We start from the raw sequence: 19,122 nt of genomic DNA on the forward strand, positions 1-19,122 counted from the left end.
TAAAGGTTGCTATACAGGCATACTGGCAAAAAGAAAAGGATTTCTTTTGGCCAGGAGAGGACTATAGCAAATTATTTTCATGTTTCAAGGCCAGGAATGCTTTCCACCAAGTTTCTTTAAGGAAGCATGCTAAACTGTGATAATGTTAATTCTTAACATTGACACTGTAAATTGATTTGTTAGCCTTTTAAGGTTTTAACAGTGCTCAAGAAATCAGGTTTCCTGCCTCTTCTTCTTGCGTAACGTGTGTGTCTGTGTGTGTGTGTGTGTGTGTGTGTGTGTGTTTTCAATCCATTTTAAAACAATGTTGACTGTAACAAAATAGCATTCTTCTGTCAAATTGCAAAGGAAATATTTCTTTGGTCCTAGGGAAGGATGGTTTATAGCAATGCCCAGCAATGATAGCTGGTTAAGGATCACTCAATGGCAATATTTAAAATACAGGCAGACATGGGCAGCAACTTCAATCAGATCAATATCAGACTGGGTTTCAAAGTTCAGCTCCCTCAATCACATCAGTGATCTGTCTTAGCATATAAAATGGATATACCATTGATTTCCAAATCTAAGACTGTTACCTATCACCAACACTGCACACTGCAACACGAAAATAAAGCAGCATGTCTAAATTTTCCCATGTGATGGAATTTTTATCTTAGTCAAGAATGACTCCCATTTTCCAAACAGGAAGCGTCAATTTACATCTTCTAGATTCTCGAGGGATGCATACACGCACAAAATGTGCACACACACACACACACACACACCCTCTGTAATTAGAGCCTGAGTCTAAGGAACAGGTCTCTAAGGCTATAATAACATTTTTGCTTCTTTGCCATATCCTGTCTTTTGTTATTACCAAAAAAATTCTTGGTAATTCAAATGCTAGAATATTTTTTTCTCCCATTTCATTAGATTCTATGAATTATTTTGCCCATAAGTAAAGTATTTGTTTACAGAATGCATGCATTCTAACTTATCACTCTCCATTTTTTGTTGAACCTTCATTTTCTAAGAATCCCCTTCTGTCTCTTTCCCCCTGCCTCCCTCTCTCACTCACTCACTTTCTTTCTCTTGCTCTCTCTTTTGCTCAATCTGAAGTTTGCATGATGTCTTAGTTAACATTTATATTCTCTAGGCATATATTCTCTAGGCATACTTTTTCATTCATAGTTTTCTGCCTAGCCATATTAATTATCATACAACCAAAAGTATTACTCGTGTCAACTTAGAAATTCTTAATATCTGAGAACCCAATTGATTGTCTTAATTGAAATTATACGTTTTTGACTCTTACAAACATAAAATTTATCTCTTCTCTAGGACATCTTATTTTTAAAATAGCCTGAAATAAAGAGCACCTGACAAGGGGTGGGGTGAAGGCTACAGTCAACTATGTGAGTTTTGACTAGCATGCAGAGATCATACTTTTCAATTAAAAGTTGGCATAATTCATATTACAATCTCAGACAGGCTCAATAACTTAACCCAGTTGACTTCCTAGTTGAAAATTAATGACAAACAGTCTTTATAGAAGTTTGAGTTTTTCTCATTCTTGATTATAAAAAAAAACCTGAAGTCTGGTTTTCTGGTTCCGTCTGAGTAGAGGACTGATTCTTGCTAAATTATCCCCAGAACAAATGGGGGACAGGTTGGGTCATTTCTAGGTCTCTATCTGAAATGAAGAGTTAAGAGATGAGATGGAGTTGGCACAACCTGGATGTGTTGTATTTTAAAGTGGCTTCAAATATCTGCCCTAATACGTGGTAGGCAGCTCTACCGGGAGATGATCCATATATCGAGCTGTTTTTCTTTCAAGAACCTTGTACAAAGAGCCTAATCAGTAACTATTACATTGTCGCATCTTTTTTAGGACAACGTTCAAGAGATTGTATTCCTTAGGATTTGTCAGCCAACTTTAAACATAGCATCAATATATCCATTGTCAATACATACGGTAGCTCTTCATTTGAGTTTTCCATCACTGGATAATAAATGACAACGGAAACAGTAAAGGTATAAAGCAACTGATTTATTGAATAATGAATTCAGCCTTATTGGTGCATTGCATTGGTGCTAGGGTTGCATTGTGAATGGGTGTAGATGGAGAATCCTTCTCATACCATCTTCCAAAAAGTGTCACAGTTAAAACGGCCTGAGGGAGATCGTTCTGACTGACCAGTTGTCCATCTTCCAAAACCTAGGAATGAATGAAAGAATTTGAGTAATATAGTAAGCTAGATAAGGTATACATCTCTCCTATTTCCCAAGTTAAGGCATTTTTAAAGTAGTAGATTAAAAGGAGACATAGTTCTTATAACATAGTATAGAGAGGATCCCAGAGTGACTACTCACATATTTCAATAAGGTTGGGAAAAACTCCCAACTATGAGAGCCACTGCTAGTAAGTGTATATTAGGGGTGTCAAACTCAAGGCCCATGGGTCAGATCTGGTTCGTGTGGTGCTTAGATCTGGCCCACAGAGCTGCCCTGCAAATAGTGAAGGACCAGCCCACAGTGCCTCTGCCAGTGAAAATGGAACTCGGGAGTGCCAGGCACAGTCCTCCCAGGCTCTGTTTTCAGCCAGGATGGCCTCCTGCAGCCCTCTGCTAGTGAAAATGGAACTTGGGGGTGGGGGGGGGGACTCTGGAACTTCCAGGAGGCCAGTTTTCCCCCTCCCCAAGCCTCCGCACGGACCCTGCACTTACGTCCCATCCAAAACGGGTGACGTGGGGACTCCTGATAGGGTTGGGCGGGATGGGGCCAGTCAGGGCTAGGATTTGGAGATTTTCCAAACAGGCCATAATGTTAGCTACAGGTTCTCCCAAACACAGCTGAACCTGTAGCAAGCCACCCCTGAGTGTAACACATTTAACAATGTGGTGTGGCCTCCACCCAAACTCATAGATCAAGCAAGGCACTCAAGTAAAAAACAACACAATGAGAAACCTCATTTTTCTCACAATTCAATTTTGGCTTCCAAAAAGTGACCAAAGCATCTTCTCCTTCTGAGCCTTACTAAGGGATTTGTTTCTGTGCTTCTTCTATTCAAGCCCAATTTGGTTCCTAACAATATTTGTGTAGTTAAGATGGGAAAATACTGGGGTACAATTCATATTTTAAGATTCTTAGGGTGAATATAAAAAAAATTAAATCAGGAACTTTTGGGTTTAATGGACAAAATAACTTGAAAAAGATCTGGAACTTTGATCTTTGACAGCAGCCAGAATGGTTTATGCACAAAAATGGAAAGATACATTAATTCCCACAATGGTGACGAATGACCGGAAAACTGATGGAACTAGCAGAGGTGGCTAAATTAACTTCTCTAATTGAAGAAAAGTATGCATTCCACTTTCTTTCTATTTGGAAAATGCTTCTGGATGTTGTTTTGAGATGAGAAAAAAATGAAAATTTTAAACTTTGGTTTTGTTTGTTGTTATAGAAATATTAAGTATGTAAAGGTAATGGTCCCAAAGGTGCTTTTTCCAAGAGGCAACTGGTTTTTCTTTGAAGATGTTTTGCTTCTCATCCAAGAAGCTTCTTCACTCTGTCTGGATGATGGGTCAGAGCTGAATAAGCTTTTTGGACAAGCTTTCGAAGTTATCTTCAAAGAAAAACCTGAAAGTCCAGTTGCCTAACTATTGTGGTTATGCACAATAGAAGCATCCAAATTTTACAGATATGGAGAAAGTATAAGATATAAGGATTTAATAAAAGAACGGGGTAATCTGAAAACCAAATAAGAATTAAAAGACCAGGGCATAAATATAGATTGGCTCACATATATACAAATTCAGTCCAGATATAACAGCGATATTGAAATGTATTGAGTTTCAGAAGGAGCAACAGGATTTAGACAAGATATTGCAAAGTATGGATAAAAAATTGATTAGGAAAATATATAAATTCTTGCTGAAGTATAAAATGGAAAATGAAGTCATCAAAGAAACAATGATAAGGTGGGCAAAAAAATTTGGGTATAGTATAGATCTGGAAAAATGGGAAAATTTTGGGAAACAAACTTGAAACTGACTATGTTTGCGACATACAAGAAAAGCCAGTACAAGATGTTTTACAGATGGCGCCTCTCCCCAGAGTGGCTTGCAAAGATGTCCCCAAGCATATCACCGATCTGCTGGAAGTGCAAAAAAAATCACATGGGATGTATTATCATCTATGGCGGACATGCGAGATGGCAAAAAAATACTGGACCAAAATTAAAAAGTGACTAGAAATAATAACAGGAAATTAAATAAATCAGAAACAGGAACTATTTCTATTGGGTATAATTACAAAAAAGTACAGTAGAGAAATGCAATACCTAATCCTTCATATCATAACCGCAGCCAGAATAATGTATGCCCCAAATTGGAAAAACAATGTAGTACCCAAGGAAGATGAGGTGATAAGAAAAATATTAGACTGTGCGGAGATGGACAAGCTGACGAAAGAAATTCAAGGAAAGGAGGAATCGGAATATTATTTAACATGGAATAAATAGTATAAAGGGTTAGAGGACAGAAACAAGAAGTAGGGAAACATAAAATAGTGATGTAGTAGAAATGTTAGGATATAGTATAAGATAAGATAAGATAGAGTTAACATATGTGAAGGTATATTAGTTAAACAATAGCAAGTATATAAGGTGCAATATCTGTAAAGTGATATTCTGATATGAACAGTTAAATATAAATAAGTATGGAATAGCATACATAAACAATTAAAGAGCAAGGGGACCACGAATGTAAGATATGAATGTATAGGGGGGAAACATCAATTGTAATGACATACCGATAAGGATGGAACCTTTTGTTCCTTTGTTGTTTTAATCTATGTTGTTTTCTGTCTATGTGTTTATGTGTTTAAAATAAACAAATCAAAAAGAAAAAAGAAAAGAAAGTCCAGTTCCTTCTTGAAAAAGCACTTTTGGGACAACCATGACCTGGATGGATGAGAATCTCCATAGAAATAAATGTAAGCGGTTGAGGCTGTCATATTATTATGTTATTCTGCTATGCTAAATAGTGTCAGAAGTCAATGCTTTTCTTCTTTTTCCCTTTATCCCCTACTTTTTCCTTTCCTCCTTTCCCTCCCCCAGTTTCCCAGTACTTTCATTTTCACATCTTTGTTAGACTTTGACAAATTTAATAAAATTATTGTTAGATACTTGCTCTAACTACAGTGGTTTTCACCAAGGTCCTCTGTTCTGGCGGGAACAGAGGTTTAATCCTATTGGTCGAGGGGTCTGACGGCTCCCTATAAAAGGGCTGCTGTTAGACTCAACCTTCGCTGGATTGTTCTCACTTGTTGTACTTAATAAAGAGCTGTTGTTACCGTTAAGCCTGTGTGTGCCTATCCATTACCCAATCTAACAATTATAATTAATTTTTTTTACCTTACCTGAAACAATCCAGGGGCCAAGGAAATCCCACTAAGTAAAACCTCAGGGAAGACATAGTTTGTGCCAAATGTGCCACTGAGGGAATAGAAGTCAAAATAGGATTTAGCAGTCTTGGTTGCCTGACCACAGCTCTGAGGGTCCGTACTTCCGCACTTTAGCAATGTGCAGATCTGGAAGGAGAAGAAGACCAAACAATACATGAAGAAGTACTCACTTTAGAGAAGCCAGGTTGCTACTATCAGAAAACGAACTGCAAACCATTGTTTTAATTTCCTCCAGAGCAAGGAACTTTTGTGGAACACACTCATGTGCATATTGGTGGCTAGGGGAGAAGCCCTACTGATTGTTGACTCAGAACTAGCAGATAATTATCTTCTTGTTCTCTAATTTCAAATGTCAATTTACTCATTTCCGCTCATTCCATAATTTTTTGAATAGTTTCCTCCTGCGTTGGTATTTTCTCATTTTTCCATTTTTTTGCAAATACAATTCTAGCTGCTGTTAAAACATTTACAATCAAGTATTTCAAGTCTCTATTAGATATTTCTGGTATAATTCCCAATAAAAAAGTCTCTGGTTTAAAGCCTATACATTTTTGTGTCATTTTCTCCAACCACGTGTGGATCTTGTCCAATATCTTTTAGCTTCTGTGCAAGTCCACCCATATGGTAATATGAACCCGGTGTCTGATGACATTTCCAACACTTTTCTGATTTATTCTTGAACATTCTTGCTATTCTCGTCGGGGGTAGATGCCACCTGTAGAACATCTTATACAAATTTTCTTTATATGCTGTTGACATTGTCATTTTGTAATTTTGGGACCACAATTTCTGCCACTTCTCTAATTCAATCCCATGCCCAAATTCCCCCCCCCCAAGCTATCATAGTTCCCTTTAACTTGTTCTTCTAACTTAATCTCTAGTAAGTGTCCATAAAGTTTTCAAATTACTTTTTCATCCGTACCCATCAACATTTTATCTAACTCAGTCATTTTATCATAAAAACTTTCCTCTTTACGGTCCTTGTCATATCTAGATTGTATTTGGACTTAGATTTTTTTGTGGGCATGGAGGGACTCAAGACTGATTTGACCCCTCCCTCAGGCTCAGCCTGGTCATCTCTTACATAAAGCAATATAATTAGATTTAGTTTTTCTTTGTTCTGGTGGTTTTCAGATGCACCAAATAGAAAGTCCATATGCCCCAGTATATCTAACCTACAATAGGAAGTACATGATTATAATAATAGCCGAATGGGCTACCAGCGGAATTTTATAAGACCTTGCATGAATCGTTGTCTCTCCCATTATTAGAAGTTATGAATGAGGTGATGTCAGAGAGGAGACTATTCAAAACATGGTCAGAAGCATATATTACACTTTTACCAAAGGAGTAGGGCAATTTACTACAAATTAAGAATCACAGACCAATTCTGTAAGGTTGTATGTGTTTTATGTTTTTGTTTGTTTTTGTTTGTTTAAAAACTAAAAAATCTTTATTAAAAAAAAGAATTACAAACCAATCTCCTTGTTAAATTCAGATTATAAATTATTTGCTTCAATATTGGCAGAACGACTTAAAAAATACTTAAGTGGTTTCATTCATTCTGATCAAAATGGGTTTCTGCCAAAGAGACAAATTAAAGATAATATGAGGATAATCTTAAGACACCTTGGAATATTATGAGGCACATCCTGAAAAACAATTGGCATTGATGTTTTTGGATGCTCAGAAGGCATTTGACAACGTGAATTGGCACTTTATGCTGTTACAACTGGAACAGATGGGCTTTGGTGAGAAATTTACTCAAGCATACAAACTATATATTATAAACAAGCAGCTAAGATAATGATAAATGGAGATCTGACAGAGTCTATTGAAATAAAGAAAGGGACGAGACAAGGCTGCCCATTATCACTATTACTTTTTGTCTTAATGTTAGAAGTTTTAAATAGAAAGGTCAGAGAAGGAAAAGAAATAAAAGGAGTGAAAATCAAAAAGGAAGAATGCAAACTATAAGCATTCGCAGATGACTTGGTTTTCATTCTAGAGGATCCATTAGAAACAGCACCTAAATTGATAGAAAGAATAGAAGAATATGGAAAAGTAGCAGGATTAAAAATAAATAAAGACAAAACGAAGATCTTGACAAAGAATATGTCAACAAGACAAAAAGAAGAGTTTGCAGAAACCTTGGAGATGCAAGTTAAGAACAAGGTTAAATATTTGGGGATATATTTAACAGCAAGATGCAGCACTCTTAAAGACAATAATTATTATAAACACAAACAACAGATCGCGATGGACCTGAAGAAGTGGGAAAATCTACAACTTTCGGTGATAGGGAGAATATCTACAATTAAAATGAATATTCTACCTAGAATTTTATATCTGTTCCAGATGATTCCAATTAGACTAGGGAAGGAATATTTTGATGACTTAAATAAAATAGTGTTGAAGTACATATGGCAGGGGGGGAAAGCAAGAATAAAACTAAAATTGTTACAAGATGCAAGAACAAGAGGAGGATTGAGCCTGCCCAATTGGGAACTATATCACCAGGCCGCAAGTTTGATGTGGGTTAAAGAATGGATAACACTAAGGAATACCAGATTATTGATTCTTGAAGGACATGATCTATTGTTGGGATAGCATGCCTTTTTATGGTACAAGGGAACTAAAACACAGGGGTATTTTAGAAGACATTACCTACGGGAGGCTTTGCTACTAAATTGGGAGAAAATTAAAAGACAATATTATTTAAAAATTCCAGTCTGGCTATCAACTATCAAAGCCTTTTCATATGCAATAATATACAAAGAGGAACAGTTAGATATGGTGAAATATTGAATACAGAGGGTGAACTTAAATCTATGCAAGATCTGGAAAAGGAAGGTATAAATATGAATTGGTTTTCATATATGCAAATACAATTTAGATATGACAAGAACTGTGAAGAGGAAGGTTTTTATGATAAAATGACTGAGTTAGATAAAATGTTGATGGGTACTGATTAAAAAGTAATTAAAAATCAGTCTGATGCTTTGTGTGCTGCTCAGTCATAGCAAAAGAGAATGGGAATTCAATTGCCTGAGAAATGCCTTTGCAAGTGAATTTTTTTTTTAAAAAAAACATCCTTATCCTTTAAAAGCAGTTTGGCATTTGCACCCTGATTAAGCTTCTGCCATTTTTATATTGCCTTTTAAAAATAAAAATAAATTTCCCATAACATCAATAGATTAAACCCAAACAGAATTAATAGAATTAATCTGTTCTAAACATAATTAATGCTTAATCATAGTAATTATGATTTCTTCTTCTTCCTCTGTTTTGGATGCCCACGAGGTCACTGGCCATTGACTTCTAGTTGGTAGGCAGTCTTGGCCATGGTGGAAGGTGCTGCTTTCAGGACATGTCCATACCAGTGGAGCTGGCCTTCTCTCATCTTCTCTGTAATTGGTGTCACACCAAAATGCTGTCGAATGGTGTCATTTGTGATGTGGTCAAGAAGGGAGATGCCTGATATCCAACGGAGCATTTGCATTTCCATGGCATGGAGATAGCTTTCAATCCCTGTTGTTGCTGCCCAGCATTCAGTGCCATACAGTGCAACATGGCGGATGGTTGTCTTGTAAATCTTAGATTTAAGACGGATTGGTATTTTTCTGTCACATAACACAGCAGTAAGTCCTTGCCAATGCATCCAGGCTGCATTCACCCTTGCTCGCATCTTGCCATTGATATCGCCATTGCCTTGGAGAAGGGATCCCAGATACCGAAAAATAGTAACTACGATATATAACCCTAAAATGCTATAACCCTAAAATAGCACAAGCAGCAGTAGCAGAGAAGTTAACAATGGTCTAAATAGCAAATGTGTTTCAGATCAATGTGCTTATTAATTAAAGTAGAGAGGGAAATAAATATATCTCTGCCAAAAAGACAATGTCTCTCACAGCTGTCTGGAGTTCAATAGCATAAAAGGAAGGGGAGGTAAAGTGAGATGAAAGAATAGTCAAAGCTAATTGAGAAAAGCTATCCCAAAGAGAGCTACAATTGGAAAGGCCCATTCCTATATGGTTGTGTATTTATTTCATTACAAAATCCCAAATTTGTGGTGGACCTCAGCCTGGGAGAAAGAGTCTATCTGTCAGCCCCGTTTTGCTCCAGTGGCTCAGGTCTTCCAGAACCTGACACTATCATCTCAAGCACAACTTCTGATTCCATACATTTGGTAGGATCCAGGGAGCCATCAGGTGTAGTTTACAGGTGGGCCAGCATTCTGTGCAAAACAAATGCTTAGGTCTGCTCTAATAGCATTGGGTGGTTTCTTTGCCCTCTATCCAAATATCCTCAGCTTATTGACTCCTTATCAATACTGACCATTATCCAAACATATCCTTGCAATGTATTCTTGCATGATTAAGTACCAAGTCAGTCACCAAAAGTATCAATGAATATATGGCTCATTAATTAGAATCCAGATAAAGGATGAAACTAAATACTGGTCCTATTCTTATGGCAGTCAGTGTCAGCGTCCTACAGAACATGGTAATAAAGTTTCCAGAACTTTGTGTGATGGAACATTTCCCTCCATCCTCCCAGGAGTAAGAAATGTAGGACTTACTTTTCTTCCTGCTAATAGAGACTTTCATTCATCATGTGCATGATGCAGCCACCAAAGTGATTGAATATTTAAACTAGACAGTTGTTCCAAGCGAGATAATGAGATAATGAGATAATGAGAATAAAGTGCTGAAGTTTATCTAGACAACAACCTGCAAATTTAGAGGGCATCTCATCTTTCATTTTTCCATCTAGCATTTCCCTCCCATAAATAAAATAATACCTGTAAGTGATATTGTCCTTCAACCTCATGAAGACCATCGAACGCCCCTAGCACATAAAGTTCATCTTCTTCTTGTTCCATCATCCTGTAGCTTAAGTGGCAGCAGAGATTGTTCTGGCACACTGTAAGATTGTCAGCTTCTTTTCCAAGGGTACATAAAGTGAAGTTATCGTGGAAAATTAATCCAGAGAAAGTATGGGTCTCAGGAAACCCTTCAATAGTTGTGGAATAAGAGGTCCAATTAACAGTAGGAAGAGGGGTGGGAAAACGAGACGGATGGGAATAGATTTCTGCAACCAAAAGGTGCCCATTCATTGATTCTGCATCATAATGATAGGCTTCCGATCCGGATGGTGTGTAGATACCACTGCCTAAAAATGATGAGAATAAAAGTCATTTTTCTTATCATGTCTTTGCAAGACATATAGGATACATTATTTCTTCTACCCTAGCCCCCAACATACGTATTTAAGGAAATACCACCATTCCAAAAACACACATATTTAACTCTGAAAAAAGACCAGAAAATGTATTCATATACACAAGCATTCACCCCATTGGCCTTCTCTCTTCCTTTTTTCTACTCTGAAGAGCAAGAATAGAATAGGAAGAACATACCTTATGTTCAAAGAACCAGTAGAGGTCCAGGCTCTCACAAAAATTTAAAGAAAAATGATATTTATGATCAGCAATGCAAAACAAACAAAGCAAAACTTGGCTATTATGGAAGGATCCTATCTCGGTCCGTCACTGGGACCAGCGGTTTTATCTTCCAAGCTTTTGGACTCATACTGAAGCCCAACCTCAGGGAACTTCTCTCTAGCAGAGTGTGTGCTTTGGGTTGTTCTGTGTGTGGTATTTAATGGTGTCTGTTGTATGTGGCTTTTTACATGTTGATTGGGGTGTTGATGACTGGCTATTAAGTTGTTGGCTGTTTGTTTCTACTGCCAAGCCCTCTCCTCCTAAGAACTTGTACCATATAAATAACAGACATAGAACAGCCCAAAGTACACACTCTGATAGAGAGAAGTTCCCTGAGGATGGGCTCCAGTATGAATCCAAAAGCTCGGAAGACAAAGCCGCTGTTCCCGTTGACCGACCCAGATTAGATCCTGCAACATTTATCCTTGGGTCACATATATTTGCCTTCATTACTGTTTACACATCTAATCAGAGATTATTTGTAGAAGCACAATAAATAAAGACTGTGCTCTGTATGCTACACTGATGGCAATGCCTTCCCTACTCTCTGGATTTCTGTCTGCAGGGACCACACCAGCATATCTTAATTTTGGCAAGTGGGCATTAAAGGATTTCTCAAAGGATTTTCCAACCAGCTGGAGGTTCTCAACGCCCTGGTGAATAGATCCAAATACCAGTCAAAGCTTTTATCTCAGTACATTACCTGTCATATTAAGGCTAGGATTATGAGTATTAGCTGCCAGAACATTGGCACGCATGCCCATGGCCCAAGCTGAATGGAATTCGATAGCAGTTAAATGTGGGAGGACATTCATCCAGGCTGTCGGGAAAAGGATGGTGTCCACCGAGTGCTGGGTTACGAGGCTTACAGCGGGATTGTTGAAGAGAATATCAAAGCAGGTGAAGAGGCCAAATTTTCCAAAGGCAGTATCGAAGGTTGCATGTTGAGGCTCTTTAGGGAAATCAAATTGTTGCTCCACCGTAAACAGGTTAAACTGTTAAAAAGATAACACGTTTAGGAAACAGGTGAGGTGTTTTTCAGGGAACGTATGAACAACGTAACGCTGACTTAAAGTCATCTTGCAAGTCATTTTAACTGAAGGTGAAAGTGTAATGCCTTTTAAAATAAGAGGAGGAAAAAATCCCAAAATTTCTTTAAATTCCGATTGACTGGTTTCCCAGAACCTCTGTGCCTATTAATAATGTAGTATCAGCACCCATTGCAAGGAGAAGATCTTCTTTATGTAACTGAGATACATTTATAGTGGTTTCCTGCATTTTCACACAACTGGCTCCAGTCGTGCTGGAAAACCAATCTCTGCTATTATCTATTTTAAATATTTCATTTAGGGCTCTTTTTTTTTTGTTTCAACATTGGAATAATCTTGATTATATATGTTATATCATTGGGTACAGCAAGATCTAGAGAAACTCTAAACAAATGGGGCTATCTGGTGGTTTCTGTTCTTTGTGATTGTGGTGACAAGCAGACAACAACCCATATGTATAGCTGTCCTTTGTGTCCCAATCAGTGTACATTTAAGGATTTCATGGCAACTCAATTAATATTGCTAGTTTCTGGTAATAATTTGTACATATTTTAATCGTGTATTTTACATTTTAAATGTTATGTTGTATAGCATGTCTTATTTTAATTGTGATGCTTCTGACATGAATAAACCAACAAATATCATTGGAGGAAAATGTAATTATTACATGTGTACATTTGATACTGAATTGCATTCCAAAACTATGGAAGTTGATATTATGAAGAACTCTGGCTGTATTAAGACTGGGATTCAGCTAAATAATTAGTGTAGGGAGGTGGGGAAAAATGCTTCAAGTGTCAAAGAACGGATGTCAAAGATGTGTGTTTCTTAGTCGATTTTGGAATATCTTTATATTTTAAAAAGGAGAAGACGGAGCAATATTATTTCCATATTTAATAACAAAAGTTAAGGTAGTGGATACTTTTTCCTTTTTAAGTTTATTTTTATCTTTTATTGTATTTTTGCTTTTGTATTATTTTTATTTACGTTACATTTCTCTAATAAAAAGGAAACTAAAAAAAGAGGAAAGAAAGAATTGAAAGAATGAAGAAAATAAATTAATAAAGAAAGAAAGAAAGAAAGAAAGAAAGAAAGAAAGAAAGAAAGAAAGAAAGAAAGAAAGAATGAAAGAAAGAAAGAAAGATCAATCTGCCAAATTAGAACTTTGGATGCCCAAAATTCTCTTCTACCCTATATATCTGTTATGCTAAATCACATTTGCTACAGGTAATTCGTTATCCCTCTGGAATCTCAAAGTTGGAATATGCTCTACTGGACATATTCAGTCTCTGATGTTCAAAATAGAATTAACTTATAAAGTGATGTAATTTAATAATAATTAATAATTTATTAAATTTCTAGACCGCCCCCTCTCCGCAGAGGGACTCGGGGCAGTGTACAGGAATAAATTTAAAACATACAAACAATCATACACATAGGTAAAAATCAAATTAAATTAAACAACCCCTGTACAATTTATAAAAATTAAAAAACAGACCTTAAAACCAATCTTAAAAATTTGAAAATAGAACTGAGGTGGGATAGGTGGAATTAGGCCAAGCCGGCTAGCTGGAACAGGTGGGTTTTAAGTTTCTGACGGAAGGAACGGAGATCCGTAGTCATTCTAATGTCGGGGGGAAGGTCATTCCAGAGGGTCGGGCCCATCACAGAGAAGGCCCTTCCCCTAGGCGTCGCCCGCTGGCACAGCCTAGTGGACGGCACCCGGAGGAGTCCCTCTCTGTGTGAGCGAATCGGCCGGAGGGATGTATGGGGCAGGACATGTGCTTATGTTTTATTTATGGTTCATGGAGAAATAACCAGTTCTTAAAAAATAAAGTGTGACATTTGTAACCTTACCTTGTGGTATCGTGCCACCAGCTTTCCCTCTGAATCAAACACAACGTTTGTGTTGTATTGATAGCGGCCATCACAGGGACACTTTGGGTCTATATGACTACAAGTCTTCTTATCGCCCATGTTGGCAACCACATAGATCGAATTGTCCCTGGCCAGACAGCTCAGTCTTTTTTGGACTGGTGCAGGTCCAAATCTAAATGTGAAGACCACAAAACTGAAGAATTAGTACAATTAAATTCTGCTAATTTATCTCCATGATGAAGGGTATAATACAGAAACAAACACCAAAACAGGCAATAAAGCAGAAGCGAAGTTATGTCTTTTAAAATACAAAAGAGAAAAAGAAGAAGAAAGAAAAGAGCCATGAAGGATGGACTAGGTGAGCTTTAGATGCTGTGAAATCTTTTCCCTTCCAACTATATTTCTATTTGAAATTGATTCAGGAAGATGTTTTTTTTCCACTGAAGAGGAAAAGATACGGTAAGTAATTAGGTGCTCTCGGTGGAACACCAGTTCACTGGGGAAAAGCTGAAATGAATGTTTTTGGCACTGGTTCCCTACTGAGAGATACTTTGAATTAATGATGATATAATTTAGTAGGCTGTTTATTAAATGTACAACATGTAATTTATAAAGTTATTTGTTTGATATTGTGTGAATCCAGTAACTGTAATTTGTAAATCATAGCCTAAGCTTTAGTATGCAGCCTTAGCCATCAAATTATGGTTTATTTAATAAAAGACAGTTAAGCAAATAATAACTTATACCCAATGTAACCAGATTCTTCCCCACTCCAAATTGCTCCATTCCCTGACCAGCTATTTTCAGCAACGAGACTTTAAACACACATAAGGGCAGAGAGTAAACAAAACTAGTTAACTTACTTTACTTATGTTTTTTTTAATAACCCCATCTAAACAGCCATGACTCTAGGTGGTAAATACACACACACACACACACACACACACACACACACACACACAGATATCTTAATTGAAGATTGGAAGCCCTCTTCTTTAGAGTGTTCCCATAAAAGAGAAGATGCCACATTGTGATTTGATTAATAAATCCAAGATTTCGTGCTATTGTTTTCCTTCTGTTATGATAAGCTTACCTTTTGGCACTTGGAACCCTCATAATATGTTGAGATAACTTCCAGAAGTTTAAACTAATATACCCATACATAAACATGTACCTATAGGAGATGACCAGGCTGAGCCTCAGGGATCGGTCAAACGTTTCATCAGGCATGAGTCCCTTCATGCCCAGAAGAGATCTAAATCCTAAATCAACTTGAAATCCTACTCTTAATTCTTTCTAATTTCTCTTGGCTGCTAGTAGTTCAGATTCTTGTAGAGAGCTCAAGCTTACAATTAATCTTGATGACCATTTGAATAGTCTGGATTTCCTGATTTTCCTGACATTTGACTGTACCCTCACGGGGTAAATAATGTTACACAAGGAATAGAAAAAGAGTGAGAAATTGCAACTGAAAAATTAAAGGCAGGAGATGAAAGAAAAGGACACACCATTTATTATGCTTCTGCATATCTTTTTACCCTTACCAAACATGGATGTGTCTACCACAGGGCTGGGTTTCAGCCGGTACGGACCAGTATGGGCATATCGGTTAGGGAAATTTAGTGTGCCTTAGCGTATCTGTCCTTCTGGAGGCCCCGACAAGCTCACGTGGCGTGCACTGCCCTCTTCTCTTTGATAGCCGCCTTGTTTTCAATGAAGGTGGTAGGGAATCCATGCAGAGAGAGGAAATCGCATGGATTCCTCATCCCCTTCATTGGAAACAAGGCGGCTGTCAGAGGAGAGAGCAGCGTCTGCCCGTGGGCTTGTCCAACAAATCCTCGCCTCCTCTTCCTACTTCAGCTGTTGGACAAACCTACGTGGTGTGCGCTGCTCTCTTCTCTTTAATAGCTGCCTCGTTTCCAATGAAGGTGTGTGGAATCCATGCAGAGGGAGGAAATCGCATGGATTCCCCACCCCCTTCATTGGAAACGAGGCTCTGTTCCCCTGCCCGGCAGAGCTATTTTTTCCCCCCTCAGCTTGGCTCTTCTTCATTCCTTCCTTCCCTCAGTGCCCACCAAAGTACTGCCCCTGCTCAGTTGCCTTCGCTGTCGCTGCACCCCTTCTGCGTGCCCAGCCGCCGGCCTCAGGGGGAGTGACAGATGGCAGCGCGGGGCACCTGATGATAGCTACTGCTCCTACGCAAGCTGTGGGTCGTGCTACTTGGCGGGTAGCACCCCAACTCCCCTATAGCCGCAGCCGCCGCTGCGCTGCCTCAGCAGCAGCACCTCCCGCCCACAGAACCTACAGTGAGAACTTTTATTCTGTTTTATTTCCTAGTAGAACCAGTGGACGCTCTATCAGAGCTTATTCTGTTATCCTCTGTCACAGGAGCCAGGCAGGGCAGCGGGCGCTTGTGCAACCTCACCTGGGTCTTTGGTGCCTGAAGCCCACGGGGGAAAGACCGAAGGTTTGGCACCCAAAGTCAGGGTGTGGGGGGAGCCAAGTCCCACTGATCTTGGCTGGCCTGAGCACCAGCCGCTCCTTCGTCTGCAGCTCCAGCATAGAAGACAGCTGCCTCCCCGGTGCAGCCCCTGCCCACCAGAGAAAGGCAAAGCCCCACTCCCACCCGGTCACATGACTGCCAAGCCACTCCCATCTGGTCACATGACTGCCAAGCCACTCCCACCCGGTCACATGGCTGGCAAGCCACTCCCACCCGGTCACATGGCCGGCAAGCCACTCCCACCCGGTCACATGGCCGGCAAGCCACTCCCATCCGGTCACATGGCCAGCAAGCCACTCCCATCCCATCACATGGCCAGCAAGCCACTCCCACAAAGCAGGCCACACCTACAGAAGAGGTTCCAAAAAATTTTGAAACCCACCACTGTGTACAATGACAATAAAGACTATACGATACTGTGATGGATGTACTTCGGCATAGCTTGGCATATCGGATGCTGGCTTAAGTTCAAATTCACATTCTATTGCAAACCTTTTGGGGGATCTTGAAGCAGATACCACTTTTCATCCTATTCCTTGAGTGGTTATAAAAACAGAAGCAGAGATTATGGGCACTGCCTGAACACTATGGAGGAAGTATGCTATAAATATGTACTCAGGTCCTAATTATTGTATTGCTGAGAATTATTTCAGCTTAGATTAAATCCATCTCAGTCTATGTAGCTGATAGAAATTGGCAGATTCTCCATTTTTTTGTAATTTGTAATTATTTTATATATTGTTTTAAAAATAATATTCTTTTTAATTCTTAATTTTATTGATTAAATTATATTCTAGAACCCCTCTCTGAGGGCGAGGGGTGGTTAAAAAGTGTGATAAACAAGCAAACAAGTAAGCAAGCAAGCAAGATATGGCCATGGGGGTTAGCTCAACGTATCTGGAGGATATACTGTATACAGATGATAACAGGTGAGGTCTAATGGATGCCTAAATGGCATGCTACAACGCAAAGATCCTTCCTTCCTTCAAGACACATTGACCATGTCAGAGTGTACATTGTAATACTGAAACACAAACCTAAGAGAAGGCTATCATGTTCAAGTGCCTTTAAACTGAGACCACACAAAAGCAAAGCACAAGATACAGTACCTTTCAGGATCAGTACATGGAATCCAGTTGACCTGTGGGTCTGGAATGTCCTCAAGATAAGGATATATGGTCTCTCTGGTGAAGGAAAATCCATGTATAGCATCTTCTGGAGTCACAATGATATGTGCTCCCTGTCAAAAGAAGTGAAGGTAAAGTTCCTTCCCTTGTAGGACAACCATTTTACCAACAAATGCATATTAGCAAGTAGTACCCAGTACCTGCTTTGCTGCTTCTTGGATGGCATCTTCTAAGATGTCCATGTTTTGGTTCATCAATTTTAAGGCCTCTTCAGGGGAAACAGGGTTCAATGTTGATTTTGGCAATATGACTGCATGTTCGTATACTGCTGCAGTGTATTTGTCCAAGGCTAAAGTCCTGAGCCCCCCCAGGAGTATAAGAATAAAAGCATGCTGTAAAGATGAAGAGGAGGCCATTGCCATGTCCTTATAGACTGGGGAGAGAGAAAACAAGATTAAAATGGTAGATCAAGTGAAGAGAGAGTGTTCGGAAAGATCATATATCTAATCAGATGACCCTCGATAATGTGGTTTCAGCTGTTGAGCTCTGATAGGGGGTCTTGAAATCATTAACTGTCTGATGCACTTTGAACTTTTAAGGCTTCCAACAATATTTCTGTGTTTTGATTCTAATCCAAATGACCCAGAGGAAGAAACAAATATTTGAATCTGTATGGTTGGATTCAATCTGAGCAAGCAGATATATAGTTGTCCTCTTAGTCTTCTTCCTCTTTAAGAAAAAAAAAGGAATATTGTACTATTTTTCTATAAATATTCCAATACCAAATATATAGACTGAAATCTAGGTTCTCTACATTTCAATGCAGTCCTCAACTTACACATGGTTGCTTAATGGCCACAGTTATGATGGATTCTTCTCAAAATGTATTTAGGGTCCAATGCTGAAGTTATGATAGCCACATTAGTGTCAAGAATAGTCAATTCTATTGCCTCAGTTTGCCTCTCTCTTATGTGGGCAAGTGGGAACACTTCTAAAGAAACATTTACAACGGAATACTTTTTAAAGCAATTGTCTCAATTAGAAATAAAACAAAGAACAAAACAAAAAGCCAATAACATTCAAACTTGTTCCACTCACCAGCTTTTGCAACTTCTGCTTCTACTTCCTCATTCTGGAAGACCAGAGGTTGTCCAAAACAATGCCTGTATGAATGCCTGGAAGCATAGTTACTGGTTTTTATTGGGCCGTCTCTTGGATTTTGCCTGAGTCCAACTAATAGTTAACACATTGCTTTCCCAATACTATTAGGCAATCAGTTTGAGTGCAGTTTGAATGCTAAGTAGACCTCTTAGACTTTTATCTGTTTCTTTGCAGGGAGAAACAAAGTTGCTCATAATTTCAATCTGGCATAGAAAGAGAGAAAATGGGCAGCTATATACATAAGTATGTATTGTAGATGAACGTAAGGAAGAGTCAGTTGTTAACTTAGAACGGAAAAAAAAATGATAGATTCGATTTTAAAATCACCCATCTGGAAACAGATTTCTTAGTAACTGACATTGGGAGAGGTTTTAATTCATTTATTATGGGGAAAAGTGATTAACCTTTGTGAAAGCTATTCAAGAATTGATGTTGGTTTAAGAATTG

The 19,122-nt window shown here is 38.5% G+C and overlaps 1 protein-coding gene across 1 annotated transcript; it reads right to left on the minus strand.

Annotated features, from left to right (window-relative positions):
- Nucleotides 1-2,011: 2,011 nt before the first annotated feature.
- LOC309386664 (pantetheinase-like) lies at nt 2,012-18,723 on the minus strand. Its single transcript, XM_081942312.1, has 8 exons — nt 18,613-18,723; nt 17,715-17,947; nt 17,497-17,627; nt 13,864-14,056; nt 11,661-11,952; nt 10,256-10,626; nt 5,404-5,574; nt 2,012-2,200 (listed from the first exon to the last, which is right to left on the minus strand). The coding sequence occupies exons 2-8, from the start codon at nt 17,934-17,936 to the stop codon at nt 2,033-2,035; spliced, it is 1,548 nt and encodes a 515-aa protein (XP_081798438.1). The 5' UTR covers nt 17,937-17,947; nt 18,613-18,723; the 3' UTR covers nt 2,012-2,032.
- Between the last annotated feature and the right edge of the window lie 399 nt (nt 18,724-19,122).

The sequence above is a fragment of the Natrix helvetica genome (assembly GCF_964273705.1).
Source record: "Natrix helvetica genome assembly, chromosome: 2".
Taxonomy (NCBI): domain Eukaryota; kingdom Metazoa; phylum Chordata; class Lepidosauria; order Squamata; family Natricidae; genus Natrix; species Natrix helvetica.